General features: G+C 38.5%; 2 protein-coding genes across 13 annotated transcripts; one reads left to right on the top strand and one right to left on the bottom strand.

The window, feature by feature from the left end:
* The first annotated feature begins 511 nt into the window (after positions 1-511).
* Positions 512-8,231, top strand: LOC122416511 (collagen alpha-2(I) chain-like). Of its 5 annotated transcripts, none has more exons than XR_006262119.1 (10): positions 512-630; positions 913-1,026; positions 1,437-1,571; positions 1,764-1,958; positions 2,173-2,409; positions 2,493-2,679; positions 3,042-3,156; positions 3,441-3,584; positions 3,926-6,992; positions 7,938-8,231. XR_006262119.1 is itself a non-coding variant. In XM_043429542.1 (10 exons), exons 2-10 carry the CDS (start codon positions 932-934, stop codon positions 7,940-7,942), a joined length of 1,155 nt encoding a protein of 384 aa, XP_043285477.1. In that variant the 5' UTR covers positions 512-630; positions 913-931; the 3' UTR covers positions 7,943-8,231. The 5 variants fall into 5 exon arrangements, 4 of the variants coding, with proteins under 4 accessions (XP_043285477.1, XP_043285475.1, XP_043285476.1 ...); XM_043429542.1 differs by having other exon boundaries at positions 3,926-3,967; XM_043429540.1 differs by having other exon boundaries at positions 3,926-3,967; positions 4,399-8,231.
* A 274-nt stretch (positions 8,232-8,505) lies between these two features.
* LOC122416510 (uncharacterized) lies at positions 8,506-14,912 on the bottom strand. 8 transcript variants are annotated; one of them, XM_043429530.1, is made up of 7 exons: positions 14,468-14,912; positions 12,743-13,070; positions 11,049-11,631; positions 10,104-10,163; positions 9,880-10,007; positions 9,230-9,426; positions 8,506-9,139 (listed from the first exon to the last, which is right to left on the bottom strand). In XM_043429530.1, the coding sequence occupies exons 2-7, from the start codon at positions 13,004-13,006 to the stop codon at positions 9,058-9,060; spliced, it is 1,314 nt and encodes a 437-aa protein (XP_043285465.1). In that variant the 5' UTR covers positions 13,007-13,070; positions 14,468-14,912; the 3' UTR covers positions 8,506-9,057. The 8 variants fall into 8 exon arrangements, with proteins under 8 accessions (XP_043285465.1, XP_043285463.1, XP_043285466.1 ...); XM_043429528.1 differs by lacking the exon at positions 14,468-14,912 and adding an exon at positions 13,912-14,360; XM_043429531.1 differs by lacking the exon at positions 14,468-14,912 and adding an exon at positions 13,912-14,357 and having other exon boundaries at positions 10,107-10,163.
* Between the last annotated feature and the right edge of the window lie 1,240 nt (positions 14,913-16,152).

The raw sequence follows: 16,152 nt of genomic DNA, 5'->3' as shown, positions 1-16,152 counted from the left end.
TGTCACGTGACCGGAACTCAGCTACAACCGCTACAACGAAGATGCGGTGCCTTTATGCACGTGCTCTTGTTTCTAATCGATGTTGTTTAATCGTCCAAGTCATTTCATCTATAAATTAATTATCTGAAATTATTTCAAACTTTATCGATTTTTTTGAAAAATTTATAAATCGTAACATTCTCTTGAATATTTTTCTACTCGGCAAATCCAGTGAATTTAATTTTAAAGCTGCACACTTGCGTGCGCAAAAGAACGCCGGAAGTGAAAAGTAAGCGGGTTCAAACGATAGCGGGAATTCTGATGGAACTTGATTTGACGTTTCATAGTTTTATTATAAAAAATCATTTCCCGATGCTATAGAAGGGACAAAATTTTTTAACAAAATTTAATAAAATAATACTATCAAAATATAAATAAAATTTTAGTCAATCTGGAAGGGAGCGTGCTATTCGCATTTCGCGAACGAATGTTTTTAGAAACGTCTGTACAACTATTGGCACAAAGTCGCCATCTTGGATTAGCGGGACGGTCGATGCTCTTCTTTCCGGCGGCCGGCGTCCATTTTCCCCCCTGTTAGCATCATCGTTCTTGGCGCGTTTCTTCGTTTTATCGTAATTTTCCGACTCAAAAGTGAGTAAAATATTGATTATAGTGAAATTGATTTTTAATCGAAACTGCGACAAATAATGTTAACTCAAAGTGTTTCTTGACGAGGCATCGATTGTTTTTGGAGTCGATGCAACGCACGACTTCTCGTGTGTATATTCGGCGTTCCGTGGCGACGTAGTTTTTTTTCTTCACCGCGTCTGCGTTTCGTCAATAACGCGAGATTTAGTAATTTATGCTGTGTGTGTATGTGTGTGTGTGTGTAGCGTCATAGTTTTTACTCAAATCCTTTTACGTTCGTTGCAGAACTGACGTATCTTTTAAGATGGATGGACTGCCACCGGGTAGAGGTGGATTCCGAGGCCGCGGCGGACCTGGTGGACCGATGAGAGGACGCGGCGGGTTTGGGGACAGAGGAAGGTGAGTTATCAACTGATTTTCATGTCCCTATAACTGTTTTCACAAATCGTTTAAAATAGCTAACAATATCTGAAAAAAATAATTTCCATAATTCCAATGAATTAGTCCTGTTTTATTCAATGAGTTGTTGCACGTTTTGAGGAATTAAAAGACTGTCCCTCTAAGTACGGCTGCGATCACAACCAAAGTTTCATGTAGCAAATCTCCTTTGGGATAATATTTGTTTATCCATTGCATAAACAACTGTGTTCGAATTAATTTTGGAGTTTTATATCTGTTGCTGCTAAAAATGTTGACTAGTTTTATAAAATTCTATACATCTCATTTCTCCTCGATCTCAAATTAGTTTTATAATAATGTGTAAACAACCTTCGTATCGTTGATCTAAAAATGTGACATCTGTTTACCAGGGGAGGCCCGCCCAGGGGTGGAATGATGCGAGGTCGCGGAGGCCCAGGTATGGGCATGCGAGGAGGTCCTCCAGGAATGAGAGGTCGAGGAGGTCCACCTGGTAGAGGCGGACGTGGGGGACATTTTCCTCCTGGGTAAAGATCTTCATTTTAATTATTCTCCATAAACATTTCTATTTCCTATGGCTATAAGAGTTACGTCGAATAAAGTAACCAATAGTTGATCCATATTTTGTTTTGTATTTAAACAGCAGAATGTCTCACTTTCTACGAATGCTGTGCATGTTTGTTCATAAAAATGATACACGCTCCTTTGATACATTACAGTCCACCGGAGCCAGGATTGGGCGGACCCGGTGGTCCACCACCCCCTGGAATGGGTGGTCCAATGAGAGGTGGCAGTAGAGGAGCTCCCGGCGGTGGTTTCCGTGGCAGAGGACGAGGCGACTTTGGCAGAGGGGACAGTCGTGGTGGCGGTTTTCGTGGGCGTGGCGCTGGAATGGATCGAGGCAGAGGCGTCGGGTAAAAATTATTCAGAGAGCATATTTAGCCAAATTTTTTCCCCAGAAAACCACAACTAAAATTTATTGAACATTTATTCATTTCCTACATTTGACAATTGGACAAAAAATAAGAAATTTCTACTCTCTCTGAAACTAAACATTTGTCATATCCCGTAAAATTCTTCACGGGAAATGGTTGAGATTATGCTGACATCTTAAACTTGGGTTTGTAGAGCATTCCCAAGGGGTGGCGGACCTCCGAGAGGCGGTGGACCACCAAGAGGAGCAATGGGCAGAGGTGCCGGTGGTTTTGTCGATCGCGGAGGGCGTGGAGCCGGCGCTGGAAGAGGAGCAGGTCCAATAAAACGCGGAGGTGGCCCGTTGGGCGCTGGCGGACCTCCGAAGAGACCGCGTTTCGAACCTCCGCCACCACAACCTGCTAATGGCTACGGAGGAGCACAACCGCCAGCGTAAAGTTCTTTCTCACAATTATTCCCTTCTGAAACAAAAAACCGTGGAGGATAATATTTTCATTGATTTTTTCCAACTCTAGTCAAGGATACGGAGCCCCGGGCAACGGCTACGGAGGTGGTCCACCCCCGCAACCGCCAGTTGGTAGCGGGCCTGGTTACGGTGGTGGAAATGGCGGCTACGGCGGCCCGCCTCAAGGGGGATATCCACAAACGGCATATCAAGGATACGAAAACTATCAGGCACCTCCTGATTATTCACAAACTGCTGTAATTATTTGTTTTCTACTTGCTCATTTGTTTTACAATGTTTCTTTCATATTTTTATCAGTTCAGTCGGTAATCCCAACGGTGCTTTGTTCTCGGCACGAATGTGTTTTCTAGAAAAATTAAAACTGGGCATTGTTCTTTTATCTTAGAACGAGCTATTATTTTTTTTTTCCGAAATGTTGAGCGAGAAAAATATAATTTTGGTATTCAGCGTTTTTTCTCGTACTCGCGATTCAAATGTTCCAGTAAATTAACAATGCTTGAGTCAAAATGTCTCACTTTTCTGAACGATAAAAATGTAATATTTAAAAAGTTACGTTAAGTTAAGAAACAGGAGAATTAAGCCACTGGTCAATTTTTAGGGATACGCGGCTCCTGTACCGCCTGACAACAGATACGGAGGTGCGCCACCAGTACCAACAGCTGGAGGATTCAATGCAGGCGATCCTTACGGTTACGGTAAAGCACCACCGTCAGGTTTGTTTAGAATCAACTTTAATGGTCTCTCCATTTGCACTCAACAAGCGAAGAGTATGTTTTCGGATGCAAAAAATCGATTTTATTCGGTATTTTAACCGAATTAAGTTCCCAGGTTTTCCTGAACTGGGAGCCAAAGCGTCACCACGAACTGAAATTCGATGTGTGGAAAATCGATTTTTCAACGAAAAAAATCCTTGTTTTGAATGGAAAATAGAAAGAATGAGTTGACCAATGTTTCGTACGTTTGTATATATCTTAAGAAGTTCCCTTCCATCTCACAGCTAATTATCAACAAGAGGCTGTCCCGGCACCAGTTGCTGCCAGTGGGGGCGGGGGTGGTTACGCTCCGGCTAACCCTTACGAAGATCAATCCTGTAATCCCACTGGAATGATGGGCAGGGGTGGTTATTCGACGCAAGGTTATGGTTAGTTGACAATTTTTTATTTGGATTCGACTTTTAAAAATTTTCCTTTCGCTTTCCTTCGATTTCGTGAAACATGTTGGTCGCAGCCTCAATTCTCAATAACCGTGTGTCGCGTTTTGCATCAGAACAATGTTGTCGCTGTTATTTTTGTCGTTCTTGAAAAGTCGAAATCCGTGTGACTATTCGATTCCTGGTACAATAATGATAAGAAGCACTGTTGAAACTCATTTAGAAAAAAAGCTGTCTTAGTATCGAATTCCTTTTATTTATGAAAAATTTCGCGTGACAAATGTTTCAAATCATTTTCTAATAACGAATGTTGCGTTTGTTTTTTCCATCAGACTATCCAAGTCAAGACGGTGGATATGGCAAGCAGGATTACGGTAAGTACCAGACGCCTCAGAACGAATTTTATTAAACGGAAAAAGCAAAGAGAGAACAAAGGAACAGATGAAAGAAAGGAGAACAAAATGAATGAAAAGGGGGAGGTTTATTGATGGCAAAATACACATGCCCTTAGGACGAGGTCAAAAAGCATTACCGATAAAGCTACCTCAATGAAAATTAGTGAGAATTCAAGGGAAGCCTGCGAGCGACAAAAAAATGAAAAGAGTGGTGTGAGATTGAGACGAAAACGTGTCCCGAACGAAATAGGAAACCGTAGGGCACAGGCTTTTTTTTTTATTTTCCTTTCCAATAAACTTTTACAACTCATTTTGTTGAATTACTCCTCCCGAGTAATGGCAAAAATCTTATAAACGTAGATTTTCTCCCCTCCCTTCTAACCGAAAAATACTTGTTTAAATATCCTTAGAAGCGCAAGTAGTAGCTTGACGAAACAAATGATGCGTCACATCACGAAAACGGAAATTTCAAGAGTCATTGTATGAAGAGTGGATAAGCGGTACATGTGCATAAAAAACGTTGAGACAGGGGGAGGAAAAGCCAAGATAAAAAACTATCGATAAATGTTATTTTTAATAACACACGAACCCATCCAAACACACACACATACACACACACACTCACATCTATGCTTAGCAAAAAAAGGAAAACAACTAAAGGTTGAAACAAATGCGAGACTATCCGAGAGAATGACTGGATATGTGATGGTTGTTCGTAAATGGCAGTGCTGGTTATAAGAACACCCAGTTTCAGCTACATTATAAATTATTCTTACAAAAGTATATCTTTCAATTATATTATTGTATATATATGATATATGTAAAGTATATACACTATCTCGAAATTTAGTTGTACAAATTAAATTTCTTGTCGCGTTACAAAGTTCAAGGACTATTGTACGTTTGTTTGAAATGAAAAGGCATCGAAAACGAGGTGTTATTGAAGCTCGTATCGCTGGAAAGCAAAGTTTATGTTTATTCAATTATTTTATCATCTCTGTACAAGTTAGAAATTAACAAGTTTGTCCAGTCGATTAAAGAAAGATTTCGAAGAAACGTTTAGATTGTTGAAGTTTTGTAGTCGTAGTTGAGACGACAACCTTGTGGGGCAATATTTAAAAAAAAAAAAAAAAAAAAAAAACATATTACGAGGCACCGAAAGGGATACCGAGCTTCAAAACATATTGGCCGACGAAATGAACGAATTAGCGTACCGAAGCGATTCCACCACACTCGTAAACGTCTAAACTTTGTCACGCACCAGAAAAAGCACTCGCTTACGGTATTCTCTAATAACATTATAACATAAGAAACGGAAATGAGAGGTGGAATTAAAACGAAACACTCAATTTAATCACCAAAAACGTATACAGATGGCAGCAGAGGGGAGGGAGGGGGAGAGGGGGAGCTTGAAAATGAAAACCAGAACCAAAAAAAAGATCCGAGATGTGTCTCGCTATAATCGGTTATTACTAAGTTTAAGTTGGCCTCGGTGTACAGTCACTCAGATCAGAAGAAGAAGAGGAGGAAGAAGAAGAAGAAGAAAAAAAATCCAGAAACTTTTAATTATAGTACAATTTCTTTCTAGAAACGTAATTTTGTCACTGTTATATCGTAACTGAACACAACAATTGTTTAAGCTCATCTGCGTGTTACGTGTAGGTAATTTGAAACGATCGTAGCTATTGTAACGATCTTTTTTGTTTGTTTTGCGTAACGAGAGACTCGAGTTATTTTTCCTTATTAATTGTCCTCTTGATCGAAAAGTGAAGGTATGAAAACGGAAACAATAAATCAATGCACATGGAGACTAAACTGAATCAAAACCACCGTGATGGAGCGTTTTATAAAATTTAAGAGCCGAAAATTCGTAGTTTTGCATTAGGATACGCGAGCGTGAATTCGCAAAAAACAAACAAAAACAACTACAACTAAAACAAATATGAAATTCTTCGTCTTAGAATGTTGCTCCGGCATGAAATGTTCAAATAGATAAAAATAATAAGCAGCAAAAAGAAAAATATGTCTTAACGGATTTAGATACAAATTTTTTTATAAGTCAAAGACGACTACACGAATTTAGGTCCACACGTATGTATATATATGTTTAAATATATCTACATATATCTGTTTATGACATACCACATGGTCGAGGAAAGAGAAGAAAAACGAACGATTGTGCATTTGCAGTGCCGATAGCAGTTGTGATTATTTTCTTTTTACCCTTTGGTTGTACGAAGAAACGAGAAATAATGCAATGAAATAAAAAAGAAAGAATAATTGAAAAAAAAATTGACGTTAAAGGACGCAGTAAATACGAACGAATGACAAAAATATTTTCCTCAATTTATTAATCAATATTATTATTTCGTTTTTTATATTTAACTCAAAAATAAGAATAATGAATATTTAAGGATGTAGGACGAAAAAAGGAGCAACAGAAACCGATTGTCATCTTTTTTTAATAGTTGATAGTGTAAGCAATAGCGAAATCGAAGTCAAAGTTGCGACACAAAGTATGAAGAAAGTGAGATTTAAAAATCTTCCTTGCACGATGATGAGATGAAAAAAAAGAACGACAACAAAATTATATGGAATACTTTTTCTCACATTTATTACTTCCTCAACCTTCTGTACAAGAGAGTGCATATGAGTAAAAAATGAAAGACTCAATAAACCAGCAACTGCCCTAGGATACTGGCACAACCAATAACGACGTGATTAACGAGACAACGTGATTATCCTCTGGCTCTCTGCTTGGGATATCTCTTTTAACAGAAAGAGGGGGAGAGAAAGAGAACAAAAATGAAATGAAAAGAAAAGAGAGTGACTTAAACGTAACGATACAACCAACGTAGGTATCGATACTCTATCGACGAAGTAATACAAACTCTTTGCGTTGAATTAACAAACAACAACAAAAAAAAGAAACGAAACGAAAATATACAAAGCAAATGAAACGAATAAAGACAAATGCTCGAGTAGAACCTCGGTCCAAGCTCAGGTGAGTAAAAAAAACATCAAGTTATATATCCGTTTTTTCTTTGTGATCATTTTGACAAGAGAGATCGATGAGAATCAAGTTTTTCCGTAGGATCCATTTCAATTGTTTGTCTAACTCATTTCTCGAAGGAGGAGATCGGTCTAAATAATGAATTTATGATTAAAGGCTGCGTTTACCTCTCATTCAAATTTCTCATCATATTATACGCGAGCATTATTAAAATGGTGTGATAATGCTATGACACAGATAAATAACAATAAATATACACGAGAAAGAAAAAAGAAGAAACTCGTTCGAACGAACTAATTACAAATTATCACAGCAACGTAGGGATAGGTTCGTTCGTTACGTAGGATTTCGAAGCTGACCATGCATGATATTATCATTTCAAAAACGATCATGAAGAAAATAATAATAATTAAAAAAAAAAAAAAACTGCAACTGAAGTAAATCCACAAAATAATCAAACAAACACGTCCGTGTGTTTAAATTTTCAGCCCACTTTATTGTACGTGCAGTAGACGTAGGGTCTGATATTAAAATTATACGAAAACGAACATTAGGCCGAATCAAAGAAAGATTTTGAAATATATAAATACTGAAAAAATGCACTACAAAGAATAAATCATTCGAGTACGATTAAAATATCGAACTATGGCAGAATAAATCGGAATCATGTGCGAAATAAGAGCGAATTATTGAATAATCGATGAAACAAAAGTGAAATACGATGATGAAACAAATTGATATATTCGAGAGCGATGTCGATCACAAATATTCTACTTTTATTCTTATTTTAATTTCCAACATCTCTCCGTAAAGAGTTTAAATGACGATATAGTTAGTAAATTATTAAGATTGCCCGTTGATATTATTCGTGAAACAATGAGAGAAATACGGTGAGACCCTTTGACTGTATTTAAAACGTTATATTTTCCACTCTAGGCTGATCATCTCGCATCCATTCTGAACCGTTAAAAGGAAGTCCTACTGCACTTGACCACATGACTGGCAATCGAAGAAAATCGTTTGTGCTCCCGAGAACTCGGAACACGATCACGAGTCCAAGCCATCGATATATAATGACTGGCTTCTCGTTCAAGACCTTTGGACTTGGTTTTGGTCATCCTCTTCTCAGTCCAAGATCCATATAAAAAGGTAGAACTTTTCGACTCAGCCACATGTAATAAATCGCATTTTTGTTGCTGTCTTTCGACAAATAAACGATGTTACACTGTTGATTTGTATCGAATTTGTGTGCTTTTCGTAACTGCGACGAACCAATATTGACGAATTGATGTCGGAATGAGATATAATAACGCAGGCAAAAATATTAAAACTGTGAATAAACCAGACGAAACTTCAAAACGAAAAGATTCAAAAAGCGCAGCTTTTTATGTCTGCTATTTGTGCCGGATTATAATTGAAATCATGCAAATGTAAAAACAGCCAAAAATACCCATTGAAAAACCAGAAATCCCCTTGGATTCAAGGGTCAAAAAAGTACGCACAATTTTTATAAAAAAATGTTTTTACTATTAAAATTTCATCGACTCTTTTGTTTTTTGCGGTGGACCGCAGAATGCAGGAATTTTGTACATATGACACGTAACTGGACTTAAAATTAATCATTTTCATAGATTCCTACACAGTTGACAGTAAACTTAATATCCATGAGTGGAAAATTAGAAGAGAGAAAATACACAAACTATTAAGTTTCGATCGTGTTAATGACTTGGAAGTTCTGTACAAACGATGAGATAATCACAATGGCGTAAATTGGGAATGAAAAATATAATGGCGAATATTGGCCAAGCTGTATATTGAGTAACGTTACGATGGGGGAGCTACGCCTTCCTCCAAAAATGGTTATCGTAAGAACTCGATATAGGTCAATCGCGCATGATGGTAACTGTTGAGAAGAAATGAAAAAAAGTTTTGGTTTTTCGAGTTCGTGGCTTGGCAAAATTGAAGTAGAATTGTTGTTGTTTTTCATTCTCGGAGAAAAGAAAGACGAGATAAGTACGGCGTGCGCAGTCGTACAGAGTTTCACGTTCATGCTTTTTCAAGTTCCACGACGTCTCGACGAATCACTCGAAAGTAGCATTATTTGGACGTAACTGTGGCCTTCTCGGAGATTGATCAATCTGCGAAAAATCGTCGATTGATTTAACCGGTATTTCCTATAAATATTATATCATTAATAAAACGCTGCGAAAAACGAAAAAATGTCATACCTGTCGCGTTCCTGTTGTTGTATGTGAAGTCTGTCGCCTCGCCGAAGAGACAGAACAACGCTCGTGTAACAAGACGCTTCGCTTGCCGAGACCGCTGAAACTGTTGCGCATTTTATGACTTTTCGAGTGTTCGATGAACCCTCGGAGGTCAGTAAAATCCAGTAGGAATAGTGCGTTGGCTCACCGAAATAATAAATCTGAATGCAATGAAAGAGAACGAGTGTAAGATCGACAAAAATTCGTAGGTCGAACGATAACGATTTTTAAAAACGACTAGAAACATGTAGTAAATGAAACAGTTTAAAAAATGCGCTTGAAAAATGGTGGAAAAGTTAAAAGAAGACGTTGATTTTTACTTGATTTTTTTTTACAAAAAATACATAGAACTCTGGCCCAATTTTAATTCCTACGAAAAAACGAATCTCGAGCGTTATGTAAAGTTGGTAGAGCAACTAAAATTCATTGCAAAAAAAGAAAGAGATTGTAAATGATGACAAATTAGTTGAAAGTTGGCAATTTGGATTCTTTTCCATACGAGAGCATAATGTCATGAATTTTTTAAGGATTTATGAAACGTAAAGCATTTCAAGGGACGTTAACGTACATACGATTATGAATGTTTAGAAGAAATGGAATCGAATGAAAATCACCTGTGCTGAGACCATGTACAGTCCATTAGCGGTAACTTCAATCGACGTTTTATCTTCGACTAGATGAAATTTGTTGAAAGAGTATCGTGACTCGTTTCTGGTACTCTTGACCCACGGGCCCACGTAGACTGCGATTAATGGAGAAAATTATTAAAAGCTTTGGTAAGAAAAATTTGACGAATGTCATGAAAAAAAGCATCGACAAACGGACAACAAATACTAACTACCTGTATCGGTCACGTGTTGTTCGGGTACAGCACCAACGAAGGTCGCGACAAGAGGCCCTGAAAAATCATCGATGAACAGCGACTTTTGCATTCCATAAGAAATAGCACCGACCAAATGAGGGTTTCTTCACAATCAAGTCGTGCAAGTGAAAATTGATGTACTCGTGTCAAACGTGCAATAATGAACATGAACTCGCACGTTCCATATCCGCATTAGTTACACTTGTCATGTGAATATCAAGTACTACGAGTATGAAGTAAAAAAATGGTTCCTTATTTTCAAGCCCTGCTTAAGGAAGTTGAGGCATTAGAAAGAAAATATAAAGTGCAGTGTAAAGAAAATTAGTTCAGACAGTTTAGGAGCGTCGTTGCTGAGAAAAATCAATAAAAATTTGGGCCAAATAACATGTAACCTTATGGAAGTCAAGACACGTTCACTCATATCTCCCTTAAAAATGATGCTAAAATATGAAATTTTTTGGGCAACATGAGCAAGGCTTGCCGAATAATGTCAATTTTTTCAGATTTATTAGGAGATTTGCCGAGATTATATTAATAATAATCTGTTTTCCGTGCAGTTTTTTCAGGCCTAACTTTTGAAAGGTACAGGTCATCATAACTTTTGGGTAAAAAAAATGACTGTACAACCTCAACTTCCTTAAGCCTTTATAAGAAAGAATTGAAATTTTTTCTGTTTCAAATGACTTTCCAAAGATGGAACCTTATTCGAAGTGCGGTAGAAGAAATATAAAAAGAAATGTGTTTGCGGTATAACGAGAGATAGCGCCTGAGAATGTATTCCGAGTCACGTGATGACAAGACTGATCAAATCTTTTCAGCGAAAGAAAGTAGATAAATTGGATAATGGGGGGGGGGGGGGGAATAGTGTAATGATAATAAAACGCATAATCCAGGTATACTAAAACAAAAATCTATCTATACCCAATCGCCGGCGACTGCGTTTGAGCCTCCTTTTGATCTTTCTTCGTTTTTTACCTCGTCCTTCGTCACGACGGTATCTTCCGGTGCGAGATTCGTTCCACGTATTCGCATCGTCGCTAGTTTCGTCCCTTGAGCCCGACAAAGCCGTAGGTGACGCCTGATTTCGTTTCTCAAATGCCACAATAGCAGCTCTCTCGTATCTCTCTCTTTCAGAATACTCATCGGCGTGATCATTGGGAGCCTCCGCCGATTTTCTGTCATCAAGTACGTTATCGCTCTCGAAGACGTGCCTTGAAATTTTCTCGATTTTTTCAAACTCGTAAGTCGAATTGGGAGGCGAAATGTTGTCATTGAGCGTCAACGTGCTTCGATCTTTGTCGGAGGTCTCGGAACTCGAGACTTCCTCTCTCGAGGACGAGTCACGATGTTTTGGAGTCTGAGTCAATTGTCTTGACGGGTCCGTCGGACGCGCGAGTAGTCGATGATGATTCGCCATTCCGTGGTACCAGATTCGATTGAAATTCTTATTCAGCTTGTCGTACCTCAGCATCAACATCATCAGATTTGTATTCACGCAATTTATCTGTAACAATTCAACCATTCTCAAACATTACATTAATCCAACATTTTTGAGTTAATTCACAGATTTCACGAAGATCTCAACATGCAGACGATCAAAGAAGTAATAATCGACGACCCAAATCACCTTGCCACAAACCTACTGAACGAAGGGATGAAAAGGCACCAACCGAAAGACCTAAGTGATAGATTCTAAAACGGAAGTAACAACAAATCGTCAACAACAGAGGATCCGACACCAACGGATGTCAACTTGGCTCGTGCAAACATCAATACACCCAACACCGGATTGATGAATAAAAAGATGAAAAAAGTTATTTTCCAAGCTACGCACGAGGCGCAAAAAAAGTCATGCAACTTTATTATTCTAAAAAACAATATAAAACCGAAACTGCTCAAAATGGCTCAATCCAGTTAGGGATCGTTTAGACCGAGACATTTGACAGATTTACTTTTGTACCAGGCAGTGTATAAAGCACATAAACACATTCGAAAAATGGTGATAATCAGTGTTATCGTGTCGACCGAATAGTCATGTGTGAAAAATGATGTAATTTTTTATTTTTACCGAGATATAACGTTTCTAAGACTAAAAGCCAAGTCGATAAAATCGTCGGATCGATCAAGATAGGGTTGGCGAGTCAACAAGATTTTTCAATCTCTGAAAACTCCAAGCTAAAGAAAGTCAGGTCTAGCTTATAGATTTGATCGCTCTTTTCGTCGAGTCGAATACGGCGATGATGACTAATCTGACAAATGTCGTCGCTGAGTTTACAAACAATGAGGTACGCTTTCCGCGTTACACGATACTTCTCGGTCCATGAGCAACGACCCCTCTTCATTGCGTCTTTTAATCTCTATCATATTCCTTCAGAATTGGAACACTGTTTCACTGAGAACTTGACTATGATCGTGAAATCGGAGTAAAAACATGGGTAGGAATGCGACTGCTGGCACGAAATGATGCGAATATTGTCACCACTGATCCAATGCCCTGTTTTATTTTTTCTCACCGAAACATGATAGAGAAGAAGGCAAAAAATTTTTATGAATGACTCACAGTGACCACGGAACGATTTATCTTAGATTGTTTCTTTAAATATGATTTTTTTTACCTGGACTTTGAGGGCTCGAACTTCCTGTTTGAGATGGAAGCACACAATGGCAAATATAATCGCTAGTATCACTATCACGAGACTCTGTGCCCTCTGAAAAATCTTCGACCTTTTATTCGCCTTCGGTAACGAAAGATTCATGTTCAAGCTGCACTCTATCACATTCGAACCGATTTTATCGGTCTTCTTGTCAGGCCCAACCTCGATCTTCGTATCGCTCGTTTCCTTCATATCTGAAGTTTCCATCCTCGTAGTAGAAGACATTTTTAAAAAATAATCCGCACCGAGCCTCTACCGATTTACCGGCTACCTGGCACTGCCAGAAATTCTGAAAAATTTGAGCAAACTTTATGAGATCAGTTCCGAGTAAAATTTTATTATTTCATTTCTGATAATGAAAATATGAAACGAACCTCATGCGATTCGATAAAAACAACTGAAATCGGAAACGAAAGTCATTTATAAATAATCCGAGCCATCGAATATGATTGTTCAACGATTGTTAGAAATTTTTCAAAATAAAAATATCTCATCTGTTCCCATAAAAAACCGTAAACTTTTAAGATAAAACAGTGTTGTTACTGTCAGCAAGCGTAACGTCATTAAAAAAATAAAAATCATAGTACGAAAAATGGAAAAATCCTTCGGCAGGAGGAACAAAAAAATAAAAATAACGAAGCAACGAAAAGAATTTCCAAGTCGACTCGCAATCGAAATTCGATATTCGATCAATTGGTTGAAGTTCGAAGGAATGATTTTGTAGGGAAATCGTCGCGACAATGAAACTGTTCGAGTCCAGCCTCGTCGCCGATCTCCATAGCACTGACGGTCACCAGTTTGAGTAGGGCCGTTTCACGAGAAAAAGTGCTCGCCACCACCCACCCACGAGAAAACCCGGGCGTGCAGTTTCGCTTTTCAAAATAAAACAAAAGAGGAAAGAAAAGGCGAAAAAAATGTGAGAGAGACAAAAAGGTCGCGTAACCGCCGAGCGTGCGCGACGTTCTGAGAAATTGGTCAAATCCCCGTTCGCTTTTTGTTATCCGCACGCGGTATTGTCCTCGGAGAGACTCGACATCGCGAACAACTTTCGCCGAGGAATTTGAAAGAAGTGATGACAAAAATCGGAGTATTTTTTTCGGAGTACGAGTTTGAATCATTCTTTTACTGACCTCAACGCCATTTTTTGCAGGTTTTTTATAAAAAGAAGCAAGAAAATCCAGAGAATACGCTCCCGTACGAAAATCCAGATTTTTCGCGCTGGCCAAGGAAACGCCGTTCACAAAACGCTACGGGACGCCTCCGCGTTCCATCTTTTGTTTACTACACTATACTATACATTCACATATACAGCTATAATGGCAAAAGAGAGAGAGAGAGAGGAGAGAAAAAAGAGAGAGACTCGAATGGACCTCTTTTTTGCCTCCTCCGAGCGGTCCACAACGACCGGTCGCTCCGGCTTATGTCCATCGACTGAGGTCCCCGCTGCCAACTCTCCATTATGAAATCCCTAGCACGCATTTTCCCTCTCACTCTTGGTAACGGTCCGAAGGAGTTCGACGAGCTGCTCTCTTCTTATCTTTATTCTTCTCGGCTTCGCAGTCTTTCTTTTTCTCGCCTTTATTATTTTTCTTTCGTAGCTTAACTCCCTTCTTTTTGTGCACAACTCGTCTGCTTCTTATCGCACCTGCAATTGGAACGCATTTTTGTACGCTCGGGCGAACTCACTTGTTGACTCTCGTGAATGAATACACGAACAGCTGCCGGCGTATCGAGAAATACTGCGGCACAAAGGATCAAAGCTCTCTCCTGTTTTATCCAAGTTTCCCACATCTCGAGAGTCCTCGATTTTGCCTTTTTCGCTTTTTTCTCCTTTCTATTTGACATCACGTGTCACCAACCTCAAGATTTTCGTCGAGCTCGACATCAGCTTGTTAAACAATTGTATCGTTCAGACCAATCTTCACAACTTGTTGCTTCATTCGAGTCAATCACTCTCTTGTCCATCGCTCTTTGTTTTGGGCCCGGTGCACTCGAGCCCTCGCGTTCATTCTCTGCTCACTCCTGCAATAATAATTCAAACACATTTAGTCACGCGTATCGCTACGAATATTAATTTCGCATCTGTTTTTTTTAAATTCTAGTTCAATTCATATTACGTTCGATTGACCGTCGCAGAATTCTCACAATACACTCTTCTTCTCTTTTTTTTTTTTTTCTTCTCTCTTAAAAAGGTACTAAAACACTTTTTTGTGGGTTCCAATATGAATGATATTTTAAGAATCCGTAGGTAGATTCGGTACACGCTGCTTCGGCGACGAAAACATTTTTTTTCCTATTAAAAAAAAGTATCGATGCTTTGATATTTGAAAACTGGTTTGCCACATCGAACTACGTAAAAAACGGACCAGAAATATCTGAAAAATTCGACTGATTGGTACCGAAAAACAAATCGCTCTAATTGCATCTCCTCAGAGTTCCATGGAATAACCATTAATTGTTTTCAAAATAGTCGAATTTTATTCTAATTATTCGACTATATAAACTTTAGCCCGCAATAAGCACGAAAGTTGGAGCGATTTTGATGTTACTTCTGATGTAGAATCGCGGTAGCGACATTTATCTTACAAGTCGCTTCCAGAGAGTCTTTACAGGAGCGATAATGTTTTTCAACTGTATTTTCGATAGCTTTCGAATTTCAATAATTAATAGCTCGGCGTATACCGCAAGTTGACATATTTTTTATTTATTTTTTTTTCCTTTCGATCGTGACCCTACGAACTCTGTAGCTTATCGCATTGAAAAGAAATTATTTATTTTTGAATTTTATCAAAAAATGTTGCATTTTTTCGCACAAGTTTCTCATGTCTATTTTTTTTACGCTTTTACCCTCCGAAGGAGCCAATGAAGAACGGGAGAAAGCCCCCTTAACGGTTCGAGGAACCTTCGAGCTCAGATTTATAGGATCTATTGAGAAATGGACGAAGTAGGGCAGAGCGGTTCTCAAAAACGCCAAGGAGTGCCTCGGGTGCCAACCCATGTTTTTAGTATACAAAATCGAATTCTCAGGTTTATAGCAACTCTCGTTTCTTAAGGAGGGTGGATCACGAAATCAAAATAATCAGAATTTGATCAAATTTGGTGATAACATTCCTTGACATTTTGTGTACAAATACAATTTTTTTCAAATTTTTTTACAACGTGGTTATCGCATAATTGAGCGTTAAATCAAAGCTCTCATGCACGAGATGTATAACCGTATACAATATGTAAACTCTATGCTTATACACGTGAACTTTAGTGTTCGATTACTCGAGAGCTGCGCGGTAGAAAAATCGAAAAAAATGTATACTGTCTTATATATTTTTAAAGAATACACATTCACCAAATTTTACTAAATTCTCATCATTTTG

This window comes from Venturia canescens, chromosome 9, assembly GCF_019457755.1.
Source record: "Venturia canescens isolate UGA chromosome 9, ASM1945775v1, whole genome shotgun sequence".
NCBI lineage: Eukaryota > Metazoa > Arthropoda > Insecta > Hymenoptera > Ichneumonidae > Venturia > Venturia canescens.
Note: the sequence above shows the minus strand (reverse complement) of the source record. Positions and strands in the feature narration are given on the sequence as shown.

Coding starts and splice junctions, on each gene's coding strand:
- LOC122416511 (XM_043429537.1), top strand. CDS start 932: ATGGATGGACTGCCACCGGGTAGAGGTGGATTCCGAGGCCGCGGCGGA. Junction 1,572..1,763: donor GGGGGACATTTTCCTCCTGG/GTAAAGATCTTC, acceptor GATACATTACAG/TCCACCGGAGCCAGGATTGG. Junction 3,585..3,925: donor TTATTCGACGCAAGGTTATG/GTTAGTTGACAA, acceptor TTTTTCCATCAG/ACTATCCAAGTCAAGACGGT.
- LOC122416510 (XM_043429530.1), bottom strand. CDS start 13,006: ATGTCTTCTACTACGAGGATGGAAACTTCAGATATGAAGGAAACGAGC. Junction 11,632..12,742: donor TTCGAGCCCTCAAAGTCCAG/GTAAAAAAAATC, acceptor GAATTGTTACAG/ATAAATTGCGTGAATACAAA. Junction 10,164..11,048: donor ACGCAGTCGCCGGCGATTGG/GTATAGATAGAT, acceptor ATGATTTTTCAG/GGCCTCTTGTCGCGACCTTC.